At 33.2% G+C, this 22,620-nt stretch overlaps 1 protein-coding gene across 1 annotated transcript; it reads left to right on the top strand.

Annotated features, from left to right (window-relative positions):
- The first annotated feature begins 3,558 nt into the window (after positions 1–3,558).
- LOC143080965 (sodium-dependent neutral amino acid transporter B(0)AT3-like) lies at positions 3,559–22,167 on the top strand. The gene is made up of 10 exons (XM_076257165.1): positions 3,559–4,017; positions 4,964–5,247; positions 8,527–8,688; positions 9,113–9,223; positions 10,166–10,367; positions 10,865–11,073; positions 11,573–11,774; positions 13,470–13,629; positions 15,874–16,036; positions 21,564–22,167. The coding sequence occupies exons 1-10, from the start codon at positions 3,600–3,602 to the stop codon at positions 21,804–21,806; spliced, it is 2,154 nt and encodes a 717-aa protein (XP_076113280.1). The 5' UTR covers positions 3,559–3,599; the 3' UTR covers positions 21,807–22,167.
- Positions 22,168–22,620: the final 453 nt, after the last annotated feature.

The raw sequence follows: 22,620 nt of genomic DNA, 5'->3' as shown, positions 1-22,620 counted from the left end.
ATGTGTCTATAAGAGCGAGACATAAATGTGTATCATTAATGATTATACATAACTTGTATTTAGTTACCTGTTGGGTGATTTTAAAATTTCCCATTTTTTTGTCCAAATTCAGTCACCCATGCATAATACGACTGATGACTCGACATATCATACAGACTTATAAAACAGTATATAATATAGTTTGCTTTAGTGTGTATATGGAGTGTTTATTTTTGTAAATGGGTGAGTCATGTATATACTTTGCTACTTACTGTATTTTCAAATGTTCTTACACTAGTCTAACAGATCATAACATACTGTGTGTGCCCTGTGGGTTTTGATACATGTATGTGATTGTAGTATAACTCTTCGTAAAGAATAAAGTCAATTTATTTGTACATTCTCCTTTTCTTTCATCGATATTCAACTTATGTAGATATAAAAATAAAATGAATAAGGAAAGTTGATAAGTTGGCAAACCAGACACAAGTCTTGTGATACGTTTTTTTTTTTTTCTTTAGCGTATTAACTACATTCGTGTATCCTTATTAAATAGCAATTAAGGCGAAAATACTAAAGATAATAAAACCTGGTAAAAGTATCTAACAATATTAATATTTCCTAATTGAACTCATCAGTCAAAAGAGAACAAACAATGTCCAAGCAAAACACGAAAAACGTCAAAAATGCAGTATGCAAAAAAGGGCACAAGACATTTGGGCTAAACCATATGCATGACGACGATATCATTTGGGCTACACTATAAGCGTGACCACGGTATCACTTGGGCTAAACCATAATCGTGACCAGTGTATCATGTGGGCTAAACCATAAGGGTCACCATGGTATCACTTGGGCTAAACCATAATAGTGACCATTGTAACCATAAGCGTAACCACGATATCATTTTGGCCTAAACCATAAACGTCACCACGATAGCATGTGGGCAAAATCATAAGCGTCATCAGGGATCATTTGGTCTTAAACCATAAACTTGACCAGGGTATCACTTGGGCTAAACCATAAGTATACCGATTTTTCTTTTCTTTAAAAGCTTAACTTGTCATTATAATTTATATTCATCACAGTACTGCCAACGAAGTGAAAAAAATATATATAAAAATAAAATAAATGAATGATTCGGATAAGATGGTTCAATTTCGAACCGGTTTAGTGTTAAACCACAAAGAAAGGCTAGAATAAAATTCATAAATGTTAACATCGAACTAATAGGAGATGAGCATATTTAGCAATATTAGTCAAAATAATCAGTCAAGAAAGGTCGCGTACGTTTCTATATGCATGGTTAGGGGTAGATCATTTATGTATAAGAGCGTTTGAACCCCATGGCTGTCAAGAGATCAATTTCTATTTTACTTCGATAGGACAATGCCCATATATATACGACTGAAAAGTTATGTTATAAAGTCACTATTTATTCAGGACTTTGATCAAGTTTGAAGTTCAATTATATATGCAACCGTACGGACTTTAACAATTAAAAAAACCAATACCTTATTATATTTGGCTATAAAAGGCTATAGATTTTAAAAGAAACCTTTTCAAAAGACAAATAAATAGTATCAAATTGTATTAAGTAATATCACTTAGGAAAATGTCTACATTCTCGAGCAGCGGTTCATTAGTAATTTTAAAAATCAGTACTTGTATGTTAATATGAATATTGACCTAGAAAACAAGAGTATTTTTGTAGTTTTTTCATATTATCATATTGTATTAAGTCACTACCACGTTATGGGATGGGACTAGTCTGCATACACCATATATGAAGCTCCATAAAGGGAGGGGTATCCCTCCTTAATCTACAGAGTTTAATCGTTTGTATCTCAATCAATTACCCCTTTAATGTAATTGTGGTTCTGTAAATAAATGTTTTATTACATATGACTAGAAAAAGACAAATAGATATAGGAAGATTTGGTTTGAGTGCCAATGAGACAACTCTCAATCCAAGTCACTATTTATTTATAGATCTAGGTACGGCCTTCAACTTGGAGCCTTGCGCACACCGAACAGCAAGCTATAGAGCTCCCTTAAAAAAAAATTAAAAAAATTACTAGTATAAAACCATTCAAACGGGGAAACCAACAGTCTACTCAAGCTTGTATAATTTCCCCCACAATTGTGTAATGAAATAATCGGGAGTAATTTAGAAATTGTTAATACACTCTATAACTAAAAAAATAATTTCACCAAAGTTGTAATATCATATTGATCAACTTAAAAAACTACTTAGTACAGAATTACAAATATTTTTTTTTCTTCAGTTGCAGATACGGGGCGCCGAATGGGACTCTTGTGGTTTTGTACTCAAAATTCAATTTTGTACGGACAAAAGTGACTTTTGTTCAACAAAAATAAGTTCAGTTTAACAAAATTTGTATCATACTACAAATTTAAAATTTTGTCATACAAAATTATCTATCAGCGGACAAAAGTCACTTTTGTCATGACAAAATTCATTTTTGTTACACAGACTTGAATTTTGTTACCTAATTTGAAAATTGGGCGACAAAAGTCAATTTTGTATTCAAATTAGTTTAGTTTGGTTTCTGTGAACTAATTTGCATACAAAATCGACTTTTGTTACACAAAATTGACAAAAATGAATTTTGTCTGAACAAAATTGACAAAATTGACTTTTGTCTCAACAAAATTGACAAAATTGACTTTTGTCTCAACAAAATTGACAAAATTGACTTTTGTCTCAACAAAATTGACAAAATTGACTTTTGTGAGACAAAATTGACTTTTGTCTCAACAAAATTGACAAAATTGACTTTTGTCTCAACAAAATTGACAAAATTGAATTTTGTCTCAACAAAATTGATTTTTGTCTCACGAAAGTCAATTTTGTCTCACGAAAGTCAATTTTGTCTCATAAAAGTCAATTTTGTTGTTACAAAATTGAATTTTGTCGTCACAAAAATGAATTTTGTCGTCACAAAATTGACTTTTGTCTCAACAAAATTGACAAAATTGACTTTTGTCTCAACAAAATTAACAAAATTGACTTTTGTCTCAACAAAATTAACAAAATTGACTTTTGTCTCAACAAAATTGATTTTTGTCTCAACAAAATTGACAGAATTGACTTTTGTCTCAACAAAATTAACAAAATTGACTTTTGTCTCAACAAAATTGACAAAATTGAATTTTGTCTCACAAAATTGAATTTTGTCTCACAAAAATCAATTTTGTCTCACAAAAGTCAATTTTGTCTCACAAAAGTTAATTTTGTCTCACAAAAGTCAATTTTGTCTCACAAAATTGAATCTTACCTCACACAATTGACTTTTGTGATTTAATTTCCATATCAGGTAACAAAAGTCAATTTTGTATGCAAATATGTTTATATTTGCATACCTTTTAGACAAAATTGACTTTTGTCATGACAAATATGAATTTTGTCTACAAAAATGAATTTTGTCATCACAAAATTGAAGTTCTCACAAAACAAGTCTGTAGCACATAGTTTTGTAAGACAAAAATGATTTTGTTTTGACAGAATTGAATTTTGTACAAAACCACAAGAGTCCCATTCGGCGCCCCGTAGCAGAACCTCATCGGTATAATTTGAACTAAAACAAATCCTAATCATGACCAAGAAAAAGAAACAAAACAATGACCCAATGAAAGGACAGGTAAATAAAGGAATGGACACGTCCAGTGTGTTCACGATCGAATCGAGTGCGTCCAATTGGCGCGAGTCAAGGGAAACACTCACAACAGATACACACACGCCAGTTCAAATGTCTCGAAGAAATTCCTTTTCGTCCGCAATGGAGAGTGGAAGTATATTTTCTGGTAGTATTGGGTCGGTTCCATCAAAGGCGAGTGCAGCATTATCTACGGACGCATTGTTATTGAAGCAGAAAACAGAGGATATTGAAGGACAATCTACCGAACGTGAATCGTGGGATAATAAAGTACAATATCTCTTAGCTGTCGTCGGGTTCGCTGTAGGACTTGGGAATGTCTGGAGATTTCCTTATCTAGCACAGAAAAACGGAGGAGGTAAGTCAGGCTACATCAATTGTCTATTAATTGATTTTTTTAATATGGAAAAAAGAAGATATGGTATGATTGCCAATCATTGAGATCACTCTTCACAAAAGGCTACATGACACAGAAATTAACGACAATGAGCAAAACCAATGCCACAAGACTGGAACCACAAACTTTGATAGTGGTACTATTCCTCCCTTTTGGAGATCATAATCATTAACATGATAGTCCTATGGCCTCGGGAGCAATATTTTCTCTTTCTTTTTATTTTCTCATATGTGTATTTTCTTTTTTCTGTTTTTAATTGACCCTGTTACATCAATACAAATTAAAACAACATTAAACTTAGCATAAAACCTTTCAAAAAGGAATTAAATGCGAAGTCATATATTATATGACTAATTTGATGGGTGTGTATAACCTGTAAAATATATGCTTATTATCTTCTGAGAGAAGTTACAAAGAAGGCGATATCACATAATGGTTTATAATAACCAGTTTTGGCAACCACTTTGCAATGCTCTTTACAATGCTCATCATCTGAAAGGAAAATATATGACAAAGCAAATGTTTAGAGACCCCAAAAAGTATTATAAATCTTTCAAATAACACCCTTCATGTGTTCAACAGCAAGTTTTCAGTATCATTTATATCTAATTTACTTATTGGTTGTGTTCAGTGATTTTATACAACACTGCCAAACTCAATTTGAAATTTTTCAATAACTTTTAAAATGAGCACTCAGAAGAAAATACCAGTATCATATTATGGTGAACTCTATGTCATAGAAGACATAGTTATGAAATATATGCCACTGAACCATCAACAATTTTACAGTTCACCATTTCTGTTTATTTTTTAGAAAGTTTACAATTTTGAAAATTATTAGTGATAGTCATGCTTTCCAAGTTTAAAAAATGTAAGGTAATTTCAGACTAATACCTTTAAATTACAGGTGCTTTTCTTATTCCATATGTCATAATGTTGGCAATCGAGGGCATTCCTTTGTTTTACCTTGAACTTGCAGTAGGTCAAAGGTTACGGAAAGGAGCCATAGGAGCATGGAATGAAGTTAGTCCCTTTTTAGGCGGGATTGGAATAGCTTGCTGTTTTGTCTCGTTTTGGGTAGCGTTATACTATAACACTATTATTGCCTGGTGTCTGTATTATTTAGTGCTGAGTTTCCGAGCTACCTTACCCTGGGCAGCATGTCCAGATCCGGTACCAAAGGAGTGCAATGTAAGTATGGTAAAGGTATACATTATTTATGCATGGTGCCTGTATTATTTAGTGCTGAGTTTTCGAGCTACCTTACCATGGACAGCTTGTCCAGATCCAGTACCGAAAGAGTGCAATGTAAGTATGGTACAGTATACATTATTGTTAAGGGGTCAGCTGAAGCCCGACTCTGGTTGCAGGATTGTCTCGACTTGTTGAAGACCCAATGATGGCCTTGAAATATTTTCTTCTTTTCTGCCGGGTTAGTATTGTCTTCTTGACGCATTCCCCGTTTCCATTCATTCTCAATTCTATACTGTATTAAATGCATTCACGTTTGAATGGTTTTACACTAGTCATGTGTGGGCCAATTATTGCTTGCTGTTTGGTGTGAGCCAATGCTCCGTGTTGAAGATCGTACCTTGACCTATAAATGTTTACTTTTACGAATTGTGACATGGATGGAGAGTTGTCATACAACATCTTCTTATATCAATAATTTTTTACCGGTTCATTTTTTTCCGTTCCTGACTACACTTAGATTGATCCTACCCCGAGTGGACGACGGGGTGTTCGTTCACATATATTAAGAAAATCAAAGTAGATACTAGGGAATTAAAATGATTTGAAAAAGGAAGGTACATTTATTATTATAAAGGTGTAAATATTAATGGACTAATAAGTTCATAATCAAGATATGCTTAATAAACTGATTATCAAAACATAATAAATATGTTTTTGGCTTTGAACTATATTTTCGAAACTTCAGGTTCTAATTGAGCGGTACTTTGCGTTTCTTTTCTGATTTTCATAAAATGTTTAATTGCAAACTTTTTCTAGGAAGGGCATTCTAAACCGGAAGGCAGCTTATCAACAAAAACCTTTCTTTTACGATTTTGCATTTACTCAAGCACAGTTTAATAAATAGCGCAATAGAAACACAGGAAACAACCTTACACTAGAGATATAATACAATTATTATTATAAGTCTGTGCTTACATTATAAGTTTTTGTAGCGTTTTTAGACAGTAGAAAGGCCTTTGATACAGTATGGCGCAAAGCACTTATGTTTAAATTATTCAATTTGGGTGTCAAAGGGAAAGCATGGTCCCTGATTAATGATATGTATAGTAAAACACAAGGTTCAGTTGTTGTAAATAAATGTAAATCAAATATCTTTGTAGTCAAAGAAGGTGTTAGACAAGGAGGGTATTGTCTGTTTTTTTATACTTAGTGTTTATTAATGAACTAATTAATGAATTAGAAAGATGTAATAGAGTCACTGGTGTTAATAGTATAAAATGTTGCGCACCATCACTTGCTGACGATATTACATGTATTGCTACAACACCACAGCGTTTACAACACATGCTGGATATATGTACAAACTATTCAAATAAATGGAGGTTTCAGTTCAACGGAAAGAAATCATGTGTTATTCAATTCTCAAAATCTTCTATAAAAACAGACTATGACTGGAAAATTAACCAAGAATCTGTACCTGTTGAAGACAGTCATATTCATCTAGGCATTGAACTAAACGGAAAATTAAACGCACTTGCACGAACGACAAAAGCTTGTAGGAAGGGTAAAAACACTTATTTTGCAATTGCCAACTTAAGAGGCGATAATACGAATCCTTTAGTTCTCGTCAAACTGTACAAGTCAGTAGTAATTCCTACTTTTTCACATTACTGAATATACTTCAGCATTTTGTTGTAAAACATGTACAAAAGTTTAAGACGTCAACAAGATCAGATATGTGTGAAAGCATGGTTGGACTACGTAATATAACCTGTGACATTGAAAAACGTAAACTATATTTCTTTGGAAAACTTTGTACAACGATAAACTCTTGTCTTGCAAAACAAATCTTTCTACAAAGACTTTTTTCGTGCCTGTTAGATGGACGAACCCATATTGGATTTATTCCGGACATATAAAAACATTCTATGTAAATACAATCTGTATGAATTGCTTATAACCTATATTAGTGATGGCAACTTTCCAGATAAGCTGCAATGGAAACGTATTGTGTTAAATGCAGTTGAATCAAAACATGATAATGACTGGCTGATTCGTATTAACTCGGACAATGACTTTAAGAGGTTCAAATATATTCATAAATCCGTATCTGCAGCTCATGTGTGGAAATTCCCCTCGAACAGCTCTGAAATTCGCACTGCATTGTTTATCGGAAAACCTATATCTACCGCTCCAAACCATGTTTTCAAATTTTGTGAAATTTGCGACCGTCCGTTCACTGACGTTTTCGTGCATGCATGCTTTGGCTGTACGTGTACATCAAATATTCACAGCACTTGGATGGACTTAATCATAGAAAACTTTTGTCTCGACCTCTATGTTGAACTACTGTGGATTCACTTATTTTCGTGGGTATCAATTTTCGTGGATTGAGGAAAACTGACATGTTAGTGGATATTTGATTTCGTGGTTTTGCCGAAGCCTGCATAAAAGCCTATAGAAAATTTGTTCTTCATTGTACATTTAATTTCGTGGTTCACCTGTACCCACGAAATCCACGAAAATTTGTATCCAACGAATAATAATGAATCCACAGTAAGTGAGTGTGATGATGAATCTTTATATACAATCTGTCTAGGAAAAAACCCTTCAACTATGCTCAGTGATTCCGACTTGGAGTCATTCAAGCGACTTTGCTACATCCATGTTACAAAATCTGCATCCGAATACAATCGTCAATTGAACAATATAGTATAATGCTAGCACATGTAATATCGGCAGCACGCGATATAAACTATTTTGCTCTTGAACTTATCATTTTCATTTATATGTAAATATTGCGTATTGCTCACAACTTTATCATTTATATGTTCTGTTATTAATGTTTTAATGTATTGTTCATGATTATATAATTCATGTAATCTCTGTAAAGAAGAAATAAAGATATGAACAAATGAATGAATTATACCCTTTCTATTTGTATGTCAGTTCACAAGACACACTTGAAAAAAACCAAGGCGAACTTTAGTGCTGTTCTTTTTCTTAAAACCACAGTGGGCCCTTCAACATGAAACAAACGTCCACTACCCGAATAAGTTCCAGAAAACATTGACAACAGTTTGAGCGGAAGACTAAATGTAGATTAATGTGTATTCAAGGTTTCAGATATGGTTTACATTTTCCATATACTTATGTCCTATTTTCATTCTTTTCTGTGACTTTTTGTTCAACTTTTAAATGAGACTTTTAAAGACCCGTCTGTGATTTTCTACACATTAATGAAATTTGACAAATTTGATCTGTGATTAATTATAGATGAGCAGTCCGACAACTTATTTCTGGTACAGAAAGACTTTAGATATTTCGTCATCAGTAGAGGAAACTGGGAACCTGAACTGGTGGATACTGGTTTCGTTGTTTGTAGCTTGGCTCATTGTGTTCCTATGCATGATTAAAGGAATTGCATCTTCCGGTAAAGTAAGTTACTACTAAAATACAAGTTTTACCAAGACGGGACGAAGATTTTAGTTATTAAATACATTCCTCTTCTGTATTTTCCATATAATTTTTTTTATTGTAAACCTTTCGAACATATCGGTCTTTTTATTTCTTAAGTATTTTGGAAGTCTTATCTTACAAAGTAACTAAATACAATACTATATATAGTTTAGACCGTTGGTTTTCCCGTCTGAATGGTTTTACACTAGTAATTTTTTGGGCCCTTTATAGCTTGCTGTTCGGTGTGAGCCAAGGATCCGTGTTGTAGGCCGTACCTTGACCTATAATGGTTTACTTTTATAAATTGTTACTTGGATGGAGAGTTGTCTCATTGGCATTCATACCACATCTTCCTATATCTAGATACCATGTACTTTATTAAATCAGCTTTACTTTGTCCTAGGTTGTGTATGTCACTGCAACATTTCCCTATTTGGTTTTGATCATTTTCTTCTTCCGTGGAGTAACTTTAGAAGGATTTCAGCATGGACTAGAATATTTCTTTGTACCAGATGTAAGTATTTACACAGATATTTATCTTATTATTTAGTCTCCTCTATGGTCGGGTTGTTGTCGCTTTGACACATTCCCCATGTGCATTCTCAATTTTACCCAGATATTGCTGTACAGACGAAAGCATTACTTAAATTGTACTAACTGGTGGTATTTATAATTTGTATGCTGTCTTTACTATTTGTTTGTTCTTGTTGTTAATAAAATGCAAAGGAAACAAAAGGACATCCTATGTTCATTCGTAATGAATTGTATGTTACTATTCGGTCTACACTCTGAGAACAATGTTAATATGAATAAAAATTTCTTCAAACAAGGTATTAAAAATACACTTCATTTCTTATATTTATATGCAAAATTTATTTGTGTTAACTAAATCAAATGAAATCAAATATTTTATTGGATGAAGTACATATGCTACTTGTAATATTGTGTAATTCAAGTGTACAATATATACAACATGACAAATACAGACGTTATTATTTTTTACATAAAACATGTTAACCTTGATGAATAAAAAAATCCGTTTAGTATATTCTTGTACATGTATTTCTTGTTTTTTTTATGGTATATGTCGCCCCTCTTTATGACACTTTATACATTATACATGTACGAATTCCCAAAATGTGTAAATACTTCAATTGGAGACCATGCAGAGAGGCAAATAAGATATTTTACTTTAAAGGGGACGATAATACTATGATTGTGGGAAACTATAATTCAATATGACGCTTTGTCCTTCATTCGTCTATGGTTTCACCACTCAACTACCCCTTTAAATATTCTAAAATATGCAAAGGAATAATGTTCATTTAAAAACATTATAAACATAATGTTGAGTATCTGTTCAAATGCGTATGCATCAAAACTTTCTACGGTTAAGAACCTTCTACGGTTAAGAACCAATTTTACATACATCGTTTTCATTCATCATTTATTGCAGTTTTCTAGATTAGGAGATCCACAAGTATGGTTAGAAGCTGCAACACAAATTTTCTTCTCATTAGGATTAGCCTTTGGTGGACTGATCGCCTTCTCCTCCTATATGCCAGTCAGAAACAACTGTTATGTTGACGCCATCTTGGTTTCTGTTATTAACTGCGGAACATCTGTTTTTGCTGGAATCGTCATATTTTCCATATTAGGTAGTTATAATCTGCATTGCATCTGTTTTTGCTGGAATCGTCATATTTTCCATATTAGGTAGTTATTATCTGAAATTGAGAAAGGAAATCTGCATTGCATCTGTTTTTGCTGGAATCGTCATTTTTTAAAATGTTGTTTAATATTAACCGGTAATCAAAATTTCGTAGGAAGTAATTATGGAACATTTAGTTACAAAGTTGAGTATACTAGTTTAACACTGTCCGTCCGGAAAATAGCTTCCGTAATTTGGCAAGCTTATTCTACCGTGTGATGCATTTAAACGTTCATAATTCATTAATCTCATTTAAACCGAAATTTGAAATCATTGTGATGTTTTGATTATTGAAAACCCAGAGAAACTTTCATAAAATCGCAATAATCAGTAATCTTGCAAGTGTGTCAACTGTTCAAGAATCTCAATACTAAATGGACACATACAGTGGAAATTGGCCTTACTCCTTTTAGTATAATATTATTGTTTTATTGTTTGATATAGGTTTTAAGGCTAACAACTCGTACAACGATTGCTTAGCAACAAAGAATAGCCAGCTGATAAGCCTGTTTAACACAACAGACCTTACAGTACCAAAAGCCGGAACACAAACAACATTTACCCAGTTCGAACCATCTATTCAACGATGGATACAAAGACAAGGGATAATGCCTGAACTTCCAGTCTGTGATTTGCAAGCAGAGCTTCAAAAGGTAAAACTAACTATTTTGTGTTTAGACGTCAGCTGAACACGGCACTCGGCGGCGATATTTTCTCGCTGTGTTTAAGACCCATTGGTGGCCTTTGGCTGTTTTCTGCACTTTAGTCGGGTTGTTGTCTCTTTAACACATTCCCCATTTCCATTTTCAATTTTGTTGCTTCTCCTTTCTCTGTATGTAAATAGGCATTTGTCATAGTTTTGGTTAACAGTTATGCTTACAGCTATAACGGCGATATCTAACACACATGTTAATTATTATTATTATAAAGAAAAACATAGAACAATGCATTTAATAATAGAAACAAATACAAGCGAGGACTGCATGTAGAAAATCTTTATTTTTCCTTTCACTTTTAAGATGTTAGATGCTATGGCGTTTCAGGAATTTTGTATATATTTTACAGCATGGTATGAAATACAAAATGTATTTTGCTAAGTTGTCTTTAACATTCCCGCATTCTTTTATAAACCTGTGTATATTATCTTTTCAGTCGGGTTCAGGAACAGGACTTGCCTTTATTGCATTTACAGAAGCCATAAACCAATTCCCAGCAGCACCATTCTGGTCGATCTTGTTCTTCCTGATGTTACTGACACTTGGGTTAGACAGTATGTTCGGTACACTAGAGGGCGTGGTGACCTCTATAATGGACATGAACCTCATAACAAACTTGAGAAAAGATGTATTAGCAGGTAATTAGATTTGCCGTTTAGAATCACGACAAGTATTACTAGATCTCCATATAATTTATTGTTAACTTACAGCATTATCATTGGAGATGTTAAAACCGGCGTTTTGCATTTGCGCCGATCTGCATTTCATTTGCGCCGATTTTTTCTTTCATTTGCGCCAATATTTTTTTTCATTTGCGCCGATTTTTTTACAGGTAAATTACAGGTGAAATGATATAAGAAGATGTGGTATGAGTGCCAATGAGACAACTCTCCATCCCAGTAATGTTATTTACATTTATCATTTAAGACCTCTTCCGTTAGCCAGTTGTACATATGTTATGAATTTTCAATCATAACATATATATAACTGTTGTCTCCTGCTTAAAATCGAGAAGTAAAATCCTAAGATAAAAGCACTTTGTTTATACTAAAATGACGAATTAAAAATATATGTACAGCATTCAAATCCATAAAAACGGAATACATTCAAATTATAAATCTGTTCTTGCCGAGTATGTATAGGCAACACATCTCATATATTCCTTTCTTATGATTTCGTCTCTTCTATATTTGGCGTAATTGTCGATAACGAAGGCCATCTTTTTTTTGTCTGGCATACTTACTGGTTGTGGCATTTCTAGAGATCGCATTTCCTCACAAGGAAGCTATTAAATCAAGAGTTCCAAATGGTGAAGTTGAAATCATCCCTTCGTTAATTTTATGGACCCCATCACGAATTGGTTGACCGTTATGGAATGTGTACTTGTACGTGGTCTAAGAATGTATGACATTTGTCATCAGAAGGAGTGTCAGACAATGCGAAATGTGAAGCAGTCATCAATTTCATTTAGGAAAAGGAATGGTTACCCGAAACATTGGGATAGCCATTTACCAATTGCAATGTCACTTGATTTGTCTTTATACTCTGTGATCAGTCAATGTAAAAGTATTTACCTGTAACTTACCTGTAAATCCAATTAGGAAAAGATATAAAATCGGCGCAAATGAAAAAATGAAATCGGCGCAAATGAAAGAATGAAAAGTTTCAAAATCGGCGCAAATGTCATACGCCCGTTAAAACAAACAGGACTGAATATTAAACGTGTCATAATACTAATTGCACAAAATAATTTTATTGACAGGTTTCTAAGACAATCAATACAATTCGGAATTTATTCGAATTATTCAACTCTTTAAAATTCGTATTTTGTTTGGCCTTCTAACAGTGCTGATTTGATTGAATACATTATATTTCAGATCTACTATGTGCTGTTTCCCTATACTTCAACTTATTTTTATGGATAAGAGACGAGGTGGACCTCTGTTAGCAAACTATTTCCATTCTCAATTTAATATGGTGAATTAATAAATTATAAAACTATTTTTGCTGGCACTCTTGCATGGCAGAAAAAAAATCAAAGATATGAAACTTTGAGAGAGCTAAAATAACTTATAAATGATAACAATAACAATTGTTTTATGATGTGACATTTTATATGATATATATATTCTATGATATTTTATTCTCTTCATGTGAATTGAAATTTTAATTTGATCTTCATTATATGTTTATGTGTTAAGAATCAGAATGTATTGTGTCATTATGTCCCGTCAGGGGCCCTTATTTGGAAAATTTTGAACTTTGAACTTTATACTATTGTTATTTAGTGAACAACTATTTCGTGTGTTACTATTTCGTTTGTTATATTTCAGGTGTACTATGTGCTGTTTCCCTTCTGATGTCATTTGGTTTTGCCACACAGAATGGACCATACATTTTTGTTCTTTTTGATGAATTTAGTGGCAATATTCCATTATTAGTTATTGCATTTTTCGAAGTCATTGGAATAAGTTACTTTTATGGACTTAAACGGTATGGTATGATTTATTGCTTGGAGTGTCGAATCTGCATGTCAGACACGCAAATCAATGAATGTGTTTGTAGATAGATGTTTTTGTGTTCTGTTAAATTGTTCCTTTTAAAATTGTTACACGATGATGACTGCTGTTTCCATATTTTGACTACTAGTATTTTATTTATTGTGTCTGTTTAGTTAACGCATCATTGTAAATATAAAGGAATTTGATGAGACTGTCATCAAAGTGAGAGGGTAAGCGCTATAGAACCAGGTTTAATCCACCATTTTCTACATTTGAAAATGCCTGTACCAAGTCAGGAATATGACAGTTCTAGTCCATTCGTTTTTGATGCGTTTTGTATTTTAATTTTGCCATGTCATTATGGACTTTCCGAATTGATTTTCCTCTAAGTTCAGTATTTTTGTGATTTTACTTTTTAGATTGTTAAGGGTTGTCCATTACTAAATAGTAGATCTTGAAAATATATACGACACCGGCTTATGATATGGCAAATGCCGTCGGAATTACAAGCATGCAGGTCATAATTTCGAGTTTCTGCACATTCTATTGAACAAGGAAACTGCACAAGTCTTCATCAAACTGTGCTTTGTTATACCCCATATAATGATTTAAGGGTCTTGAGGTAAAAAATTAAGGTCAAAGCGGCTATTGACATAGGTTAAAATTTGTGTAAATGTTTGGTTTCGGATGTTATCTTTTGAACCCTAATTTCGACTTTAGGTAGCAATACACAGTTAGAAGTTTAGTTTCGCATTATGGCCCCTGAGAATTTTTTAAATATGAAAGTTTTTGTACAATAAAATTGATTTTTAGATAATTGAAGAATAATATAGCCTTCTTAGTGGGTTTATATGAACATTAAGATTGTTTTTAACATGTTTTATAGGCCATTTATATGATTGACAGTCCGTATTTTCCTATCCGTACCGTTCATAGGTCCATACATTATTGTAGTGTTTATCAACAAAGAATTTGCGCTCGATCTTTTCAATTCAATTTTATGAAAAAACGAGCAGATAAGCATATGATTTTTTTGGGACCACTTGATAGATATAAACCTATGGATTCAGGAAAGGTATTACTGTAATTGATTGAAATTTTCCTTTAGACCAAATTTTGGAGACTTTTGTAACATGTTCACCCCCCTTTTTTGCTATATTTTGTATCTAAGAAATGCAGATTGTTGCCATGGTTACACCCAAGAGGGATTATATTTCACCCTTATGACCATTAAAAATCAAATCTATGGAAGATTCTCTTTCTATAAGAATATACATGCATAACACACATATAAAGCCTTCTTTGTTAAACAGGAGGGAAAAGAGGGTGTTTAAAAATTTTGAGTGTCAATTTTAAGTTTTTTTCCTAACTGTGTATTGCTACCTTAATCTAACAACGATGCCCCATTACGTGAGTTTAACGACGCCCCATTACGTGAGTTTAACGATGCCCCATTACGTGAGTTTAACGACGCCCCATTACGTGAGTTTAACGATGCCCCATTACGTGAGTTTAACGATGCCCCATTACGTCAGTTTAACGATGCCCAATTACGTGAGTTTAACGATGCCCCATTACGTCAGTTTAACGATGCCCAATTACGTGAGTTGAACGATGCCCCATTACGTGAGTTGAACGATGCCCCATTACGTCAGTTTAACGATGCCCCATTACGTCAGTTTAACGATGCCCCATTACGTCAGTTTAACGATGCCCCATTACGTCAGTTTAACGATGCCCTATTACGTCAGTTTAATGATGCCCCATTACGTCAGTTTAACGATGCCCCATTACGTCAGTTTAACGATGCCCCATTACGTCAGTTTAACGATGCCCCATTACGTCAGTTTTTGATTTTGGTGTCAACCTATCAAAAGTCAAGGTCACAGCAGTTATTTATAGACAGAAATTTTGTTAAAAAAATAAGCATTTATAGACTGAAATAAATACGAAATATTTGTGTGTTTGATAATATCTTTAAACTTGCCTTGGTAAAACTTCTTGAGATGGAGAATCATTAACTAGATCTTCACAGCTTCTTAATTTTTAAGCTTTATTATATTGCAAAGTCATATAATGATATAGGAAGAAAGAACGAAACACTGAAATGCAGACACTGATAATTTTGTTTACCTGGCAATCATACCACATCTTCTTTTTATAATGATTCTTCTTTTTGAATAAGATGAATCATGTATTCTTAATTCCTTCATAACTCTAACCGATTTCATTTTAGATTTGGAGATGATATATCTTTAATGATTGGATACAGACCAAATTATTACTGGTTGATTATGTGGAAATATGTATCACCTTTAGCAATCATCGTCATATTCTTAGCGAGTGTGATAAAAATGGCGGTTACCGGTACAACATACGATGCTTGGGATTCTACAACGGTAAGTGAATAAAGATTTAAATTACATTTGCTCACATTACCATTTTGGCCAAAGTATCTAAGTAGTCATCGACAAATTATCATTAGCCTAAAAACTGAGGTTGTTACTTTGAACCCCACTCGAGGTAGGTGCATTCATCTATCTTATCTATGACTGTTATTATACCCCCGCTTTAAAAAAGGGGGTATACTGTTTTACCTCTGTCTGTCCTTCCGTCAGTCCGTCCTTCCGTCCTTCCGTCAGTCCGTCAGTCAGTCCGTCCGTCCCATGAATATTTTTCGTCGCATTTTTCTCAGGAACTACAATACAAGGATTTCTGAAATTTGGTTTCAGTGTTTATCTAAGTCAGCTATACCGTGTGATGCGTTTTCAGATTGATCACTCGACAACTGCATGTTTACCGAACACTTGTATGATTTTACACATGATAGCCAAGTTGAAAATTTTCGTCACATTTTTCTCAGGAACTACAATACAAGGATGTCTGAAATTTGGTTTCATGATTTATATAAGTCAGCTATACCGTGTGATGCGTTTTCAGATTCATCACTCGACAACTTCCTGTTTACCGAACACTTGCATATTTTTACACTATTAATATTATTCACTTGCGGCGGGGGTATCATCAGTGAGCAGTAACTCGCAGTTTCACTTGTTTTTTCCTGCCAAAAGTCGGTTGAGGTTCTCTTTAAGGTAACACGATACCGAATGACGTTACGCCATGAGTTATCGTTCCTGACGTTATCAAATAACGTTCACACATGTATAAGCCAATGCAGCGGGTTTTGTGTAGCATTTTTAACGGTAACTTTCCCTAGATGCAGAGTGCCGAGAGTTTTGATGCAATACGTAGCGGTTATTTGACATAGATTGCTTTATCGTTTTCCGGTAATCATTCTGCTTATTGTTAATCTTTAAAAAGTATTACTTTACTTTTTAAATATTCTGTTTCTTTTGATATTTAAGCATCTGCACGTTTTATCTATATATGTTCTTATGCATAACAGGCACAGTTTTATCACTTTTTTTTTATTCTTGGTATAGATATAGGAAGATGTGGTGTGAGTGCCAATGAGACAACTCTCCATCCAAATAACAATTTTTAAAAGTAAACCTTGGGTTTTTTTTGCAATAAGTATTAATTCATGTTTCACGCCGTATCCCCATAAAATTTTGTTTTGAAATTAGAAATCTAATTCATAGAAGCTTAGGATGATGTGTGAAAAAACGGGGAATTTTACAACTATTAATTCGTTTTAAAATAATCATCAAAAACACCGCTCGGACAAAATTGAAATTTATTTGGATGAGAATACGGATATAATTAGGGGGAAAAGCACAATACAAGCAGACGTTGAAAATCATACAGAAAATAGTTTGTTTGTACTGAATGTAAAAAAGTGGTTATTTAGCCAAATAACTTTTCCTGTTTCTCATGTGTAAACAGTCTCTGAAATTCATTCGTCTGTACAGAGTAAATTCGATATAGTTTGGAAATATTTTAAAATACAGTGCCAGCTTTGTAATCGTATAAACCACGTCTACTCAGGACGGACAGCAATATCGGAATGAAGCATTAGAAAGTTAACGAGGGCTGAGAAATACATGGGCACTTGATTCGGCAGAAAAAAAATAACAAAATTCAGGTTCCGTTAAAGTCTGAATAAAGCCAGCCCCGAGTATCCACTTGCGTCTACAAACGCAAGTTGATAGTTGGGACTGGCTGTAGTCAGACCGGTTCCGTGTTCCATGATTCCGTTATAATTTTTTTCTCGAAATTTACATGCAAACGGCTGACTTTTTATTATTCAAACGGCAAGAGACTGTAAAAAAGCTAGATCTTGAAATCATTTAGATTTTATATTCGTGTTAATTTACGCTTGCATGGGTATTCGGTGTCTTTTTAGTTTTGAGTTGGAAATAATGTACATGTACAAGTTGGGAGACAAAACGATTGAAAGAAAATTAACAAAGTTACCTTTTAGGGCTCTGAGGGCCATATTGCTCGCATAATAGGCGTGGGAAAAGGCCCGGAAAGTTTCTTTCTTAAAAGTAGTTTTTAGAACAAGTATACAAGTATATATATACATGTATAGCGTCAGTTTAAATTTTCCCTTCCATCATCGTGGATGCCCTGCCTCTATTGCAAAACCTACCTATTGTATTTATTGTTAACTTGTTCTCGTCCTGAACATGCATGAACTATTTTCCACTGAACGTTAACCAACCAATAATCAAAGCTATCAATCCTACAATTTACCCCCGTCACTTGGAACTTTAGTTGTTAAAATTAAAAAAAATTCGACAAAGTTTAAACGCAGACCATGAGGAAGACCAAAATTGAACAGTTACGCAAAACTAAATAGCTACGTTACCGCTTGCTCATTTTGGAAATGGGTAACATGAGACTTTATCTGTAAAAGTACAAGTACAAATAAAAAAACATGTGTACATGTACATGTTATTTGTACAAAGGTTGGCTGATAGAATGATAAATAGAGATATGTGATATATGCAATTTATAAGATAGCAACAGCTGGGCATTAATTAGCTGACATCAACACCTTGAAGACATCAAGAAAATCGTGACTAATGCTAATTGGAATAGTATCTTTACACTTCTTATTTGTAGTTTTAGTAAACGTTGGAAAAGTTTGAGTATGTGTAGTATAATTGTCACAGTAACATTTCAGTCTCTTGGTAAATATTAGTTCAAGTCTTAAAACTTTTGCTCTTCTCTAGAAAATTCAAACCATTATGAAATATAAGGAGATGCGGTAAAATTTCCAATTAGTCAAGTTTCCACCAAAGACGAAATGACGGAAATGCTATCCTTCTTACATTGCTACTACATTTCAGATCTCCAAATTACCATTCCATTATATGAACTGGATATTCAAAAATATGCATTGTCACCAAATTACTTATGGAGCACGTATCATCATATTGTTTTACATTTGTCCGTTCGACCGTTAATCCCGCACATAGTATATATATAGAGTTAATTCGGCTAATTATTTAGAACTACAGTAGTTTTGCTTCAGCTTTAAAACTATGTACCTGGTGTTACTACTCATATTATAGGTGCGCATATCGTCTGGAGTTTCTTTTTTGTTTCATGACAGGCTGCTGGATTAGGCATTTTGATAAAAATACAAAGGCACACAGAGTACAGACTCCGGCTTACATCTGATACAGGTTGAATTTCAAGCTGGAACTTTTAAATTTCGCAGTTGTTTTACTTATGTAAAGAATGCATATATGATCTCAAGATTTGTTATGTAAATAATTTTTTCACAAATGACAGAATGTTGAAATTTGAATCAACCCGAATAATTCAGTCCCTCCCCGTAATCGATCTCTCCTACTTACTTAATGTAGTAAGCGGAATATAACGACTGAATTATTCGGTTTAACAGTTTGCAAGGTTTGTCCGACTTGCTGAGCAAACAAGTAACATATTTACACAACGCAGAGTACACTATACTACATGTATTGTATGTACCAAGTCAAGAATATGACAGCTGTTTATCATTCTTTTGATGTTTTTCAGCTTTTGATTTCGTCATTTGATAAGGGATTTTTTCGTTTTGATTTTTTCTTGGAGTTTTGTTATTTTATTTTTTGTGGAATGTGTATTTTATCATGATCATTATTTTTCCTCATAATCTTTTTTGACTGGTGCATCAAATGTGTCTTTTATAAACAACTGTTTTCAAAATTGTATTGTATCGTCCCGAACATGCATGAACTATTTGCCACTGAGCGTTAAACAACCATCAAACCGAGCAATTAAAAAACTGTTAATGCAGTGATGATACCACCATTGTCTAATCTGATGGAGTTAAAAATCAGTAATTCGGATGAATCTCACGTGAAATGTTTTATTTAATTTTCACGTAAACTTAACAAAAATCTGAAGGTATTTTTTATGGTTTTAATCAAATTTTAGAACAAAGATGTTATTTAAATAATTTTATTTCAAATATTTACGTGAATTTAACGTGTACAAAATTCCGGTGATTTATGCATGAACTATTATCATAAGATTCACATGGAACCTGTTCACGCAAGTTTCAAGTCATGATATGCTCGTTTGATGTGAAAATCGGACGATATTGATATTAATTCATATGAGTGAAATTCCATGTGCAGGACGAAATAAAATTATATCTGATTCAGTAGAATTTTATATTGCATTACTAGGAACTTTACGACAGTCGACAGGGGAAATGAAAATTAAAATATACTCATTCAGATCCCATCACATATTTTTTTCTCCATTTCTCTGAGAAGGAATAACGTTATATTCCGTACACCATAACGTCACACGTTTTTGGTCAAATTTTAGGCCTATCGATCAACTTTGAAGCCATTTATTTCAAAAACAAGGATGGTGACATATGAGTTTCTATACGTGTATGGATTCACTATGCAATCCTGGATATTATGTTAGTTTTTTGTTTTTCTCCGTATATAAGAATATAGCCATCCATTCGAAAATCTAAAAAGGTTAGCCGAAAAAAAGGCATTTCCCCTATATACCTAAGTAAATTTGTCGCCAAAATTGACGTTTTCCTATGAAAATTACAAAAAAACAAAAATGGTGACCCCCATTTTTTATTACATATTCCGATGTAACTCGATTCAAAGTACACGTATGCCAAAAATTTTGGAAATCGGGAGATATGCCATTCGGTATCGTGTTACCTTAAATACCACGGCTTTCTCAGCCAACAAATAAAGGCAACAGTAGTATGTCGCTGTTCGAATGTCGAAAATATATTAAAAGAAAACTAATCCGGGTTACAAACTGAAACCGAGAGAAACACATCAACTATAAGAGAAAAACAACGAATTAACAGAAACACTGAAATGTAACAAAAACAAACGACAATGCAACACACACAAAAACGAACTATAAGATAACAATTGGTATTTTCCTGATTTGGTACAGGACATTGTAAGAAAAAATGGTGGGTTGTACCTGGTTTTGCGGCTGGACAAAAAACTTATCTCCACGATATAACCAAGAGTACTGAAAGTGGAGTTTTACACCAAAAATCAACCAATCAATCAATCAATCAATCAATCAATCCAAGAACCAAGTACCAAGTAAATCTACAAGTAGAGGCAATCTTTTTGGGACAAATCAATTTAAGAATATACAATTATACATACATGTGAACCTCCCGATTGGCGTACAATAATTTCGTTTTCAGGTGTCTCAATATTTCATTGGCAGCATCAATATTGTTTAGCTTGTGATGAGGTTACGCACACGAGACATATCCACAGTTGTATCCTTTTTAAATGAATATTAACTCGGAAGTGGGCCAAGTGTTCAAATTAACAATATTTTAAAATAGTATTGATCTCACTTTGGGAGGGATTAATTCTTTTGCTTGGGGTACATGTTAATGACTTGAATAATATCAACAATTTAGCCAGAACACGAGACTATAATTGAAAATGTTAAATTACTTACATAATTTAAAAAGTGTTTGCTATCATCTTGTAATTCCAGGCAACAACGACAGCTTTATCATGGCCGGGAGGACATAAATTTGTTGCAGCATTTTTAATTCTTACTGCAGTTCTTTGGATACCAGGTGTAGCTTTAGTAAAGTATTTTCGGTTGATAAAATGGGAGCCTGAGACACCCGCTTATTTTCCTGAAGAAGAACTGAAAATAGAAAAGGAACTTAAAATATATGAGCCTTCAGATATGGAAAGAAAATTATTTTACTGGAGAGAGGTTTTGGATTGATGATAACTCCAAACGTAGTATCCTATTTAATTAAAAAATGTGATCTCATATTGCAGCATTTTAAAATTTTTAAGTATATATTCAGAATCTTCATATTAAAAGTAATGCAATCAGGATTTTATACGTAGATTTTTTTTATATGTGTGAATAAGTACAGTAATAGTGCTGATGAAAGATTTTATACATGGAGTTTTATATATGTCTGACCAAGTACAGTGATGAAAGATTGGATATTGTAAATAGAAGAAATAGACAATACATTTCATGTCAATCATGTAATCCGGGGCTTTTAGGATTCATGTAATTCATATTTTACTTGTAATATTCTGATTTTAGTGCAATAAAACTTATTTTTATTTTATACGATTATTTGTTGTGATAATAAGATAAAAAAATAAATCAATGGATTACATAAAACCAATAATATTAGACTATATATATAAAAAAAGATGTGGTATGATTGCCAATGAGACAGCTACCTTTATTATATAGCTGTAATTTTACCTCCATTGCGTAGGAATAATCTAAAAAAGTGTTGAAATACACTTAGGTTGTTCTAAAAAAATCATTAAAATTGAGAGGGAATCATTCGAATTTCACCATGCTTGTGACATCACTATATGTTTATAACTAAAGAGACAGTACACCTAATTACCACTGACGAATTGCATATACAAATAAAAAAGAAAGACCCGTTAGCTGCATAGGATAACAAGATTCAGGCTACACCGGCTGAAAAATTAATGTTTAAGTTAAGAACGTGGCAGGGAGTCTTTAGTAAACTTCAGTGCATCTTACTTGGATATCTTATCTT

The sequence above is a fragment of the Mytilus galloprovincialis genome, chromosome 6 (genome assembly GCF_965363235.1).
Source record: "Mytilus galloprovincialis chromosome 6, xbMytGall1.hap1.1, whole genome shotgun sequence".
NCBI classification, from domain to species: domain Eukaryota; kingdom Metazoa; phylum Mollusca; class Bivalvia; order Mytilida; family Mytilidae; genus Mytilus; species Mytilus galloprovincialis.
The sequence above is the reverse complement of the archived record's forward strand: the minus strand, read 5'-3'. Positions and strand labels throughout refer to the sequence as shown.